The 1,779-nt window shown below is 44.0% G+C and overlaps 1 protein-coding gene across 1 annotated transcript in view; it reads left to right on the forward strand.

Moving 5' to 3' along the window:
* LOC106805188 (ral guanine nucleotide dissociation stimulator-like 1) overlaps window positions 1-1,779 on the forward strand; it is an 85,939-nt gene that overhangs the window by 25,365 nt on the left and 58,795 nt on the right. Inside the window, exons 3-4 of the mRNA XM_014806686.1 lie at window positions 1,165-1,364; window positions 1,503-1,564. Coding sequence (XP_014662172.1) covers window positions 1,165-1,364; window positions 1,503-1,564 — 262 coding nt within the window. The remainder of the gene's footprint in view (window positions 1-1,164; window positions 1,365-1,502; window positions 1,565-1,779) is intronic.

A 1,779-nucleotide genomic window follows, 5' to 3' on the forward strand; every position in this document is an offset into this window, starting at 1 on the left:
TAGTGAGGAGATAGTGTAGTGTAGGGGTAGTGGGTAGTGGTATGTGGTAGTGGTAGTGTAGTCGTATAGTCGGTATATAGTATGTAGCAGTGGCAGTAGGAGTAGCAGTTAGCAGTAATATTAGTAGTCAGCAGTAGCAGTAGCAGTCGTAGCAGCAGTAGTAGTATAGTACGTAGTAGTACGGCAGTAGTATAGTGTAGTAGGAGTAGGTAGTTAGAGTAGTAATAAGCTAGTTGCTGCTGCTGTCTGCTCCTGCTCCTGCTCCTGCTGCTGCTGCTGCTGCTGCTGCTGCTGCTACTACTACTACTACTACTACTACTACTACTACTACTACTACTACTACTGCTGCTGCTGCTGCTGCTGCTTCTGCTGCTACTAATACTACTAATACTACAAAAACAATGATAATAATTAAACATTGTGTCCCTAATTGGGACACGGTTGACGAAGAAGACGCCGGTGGCGAAAGTTGAGAAGATCAAAACAAACAGTAATTAGAGCTATCTTGCCGTTAATTAATTACTGCCGTCTGCCTGCCAAAATATATTACCGACAGAGAGCGGCACTACCATAGTAATTAATACATAGAGACACTAGAACGCTGAATAAAATTGACATCAACGAGCGATACTAGCACCCCTACCGAGTTATTTGTTAAGTACATGGCAATAGGCGAATCAGTTGTATAGTCTTTAACTAGTATGTTATTTCTATGGCTATTGCCATCGTTAAGAGATTCAATTTATAGGATTTAGATTAGTGACTGGGAACGGGGAGCTGACTCCGAATTATCAGGTCCCTGCTCACCCGCACTCTCATTTATTCCACTTACATGTAATACACGTGTGAAGTAATTTATCATTCGTGAGTTGACCTTTGTTTGTGAAATGTTTGTAATATATAAGGTGACATTTGTCTTTGTGTGTTTGGAAAAATGTTTTAAATTTACAAGATAACCGTTGTCTTCGTTTTGTTGTTGTTGGGGGGGGGGTAAAGCGTAAGATAACCTGTGTCTTCGTTTGGGGGGAGCTTAAAATATAAGTGCAAGATAACGAGTACATTTTTTTATCGTGTGACAGTATTAAGCTCACCCCGTCTTTATTTCTTTTCTATCGTGCCGCAATATTAAGGCTTTATCTTTCTTTCTCTCTCTCTGGCCGGTAGGAGCGTGGCGAGGAGGACGTATCGCACCTGCAATGGGAGACGCTGAAGCTACGCAGCGTCAAGTGCGCGACGCTGGAGAGAATCGTCGAGAGCCTCACGACGGAGTCCGGTGACGTAGACTCCTCCTTCATCAGCGTCTTCTTCGCTACCTATCGGTCGTTCTCGACACCAAGACACATCCTCAATCTGATCATAGACAGGTGCGTATTAGCACACTAGTTAAGTGTTAACGCACGCGTGCATGCAGTTTCTCGGTGAAGAAAAAAGCGACATGGTTAGCGTGATTTTTCTTATATTTTGCGTATCTCTCCAAGTACGTTTTATTTATTCCTGTGCAGGTACCGTCACCTGGACAAAGATCTAGACATCAGGCAGGACCTCCGAGAGAAAATACAAAAGTGAGTCGTTGATTAGCTGTTGATGATGTTCTCTCCCGTGCTTTTCCACGTCCCACCTTCTTACCTTCTCTTGTTGTCTCTTCGTCTGTTGTCTGTCTGTCTGTCTGCGCGCTTTTTCTCTCTCTCTCTCTCTCTTTCTCTCTCTCTCTCTCTCTCTCCCTTTCGCTCTCTCTCTCTCTCTCTTTTTGTGCGCTGTGCCGTGTCGGTTTGTGCGTGT

Source organism: Priapulus caudatus, unplaced genomic scaffold (genome assembly GCF_000485595.1).
Source record: "Priapulus caudatus unplaced genomic scaffold, Priapulus_caudatus-5.0.1 Scaffold104, whole genome shotgun sequence".
Classification (NCBI taxonomy): Eukaryota; Metazoa; Priapulida; class Priapulimorpha; order Priapulimorphida; family Priapulidae; genus Priapulus; species Priapulus caudatus.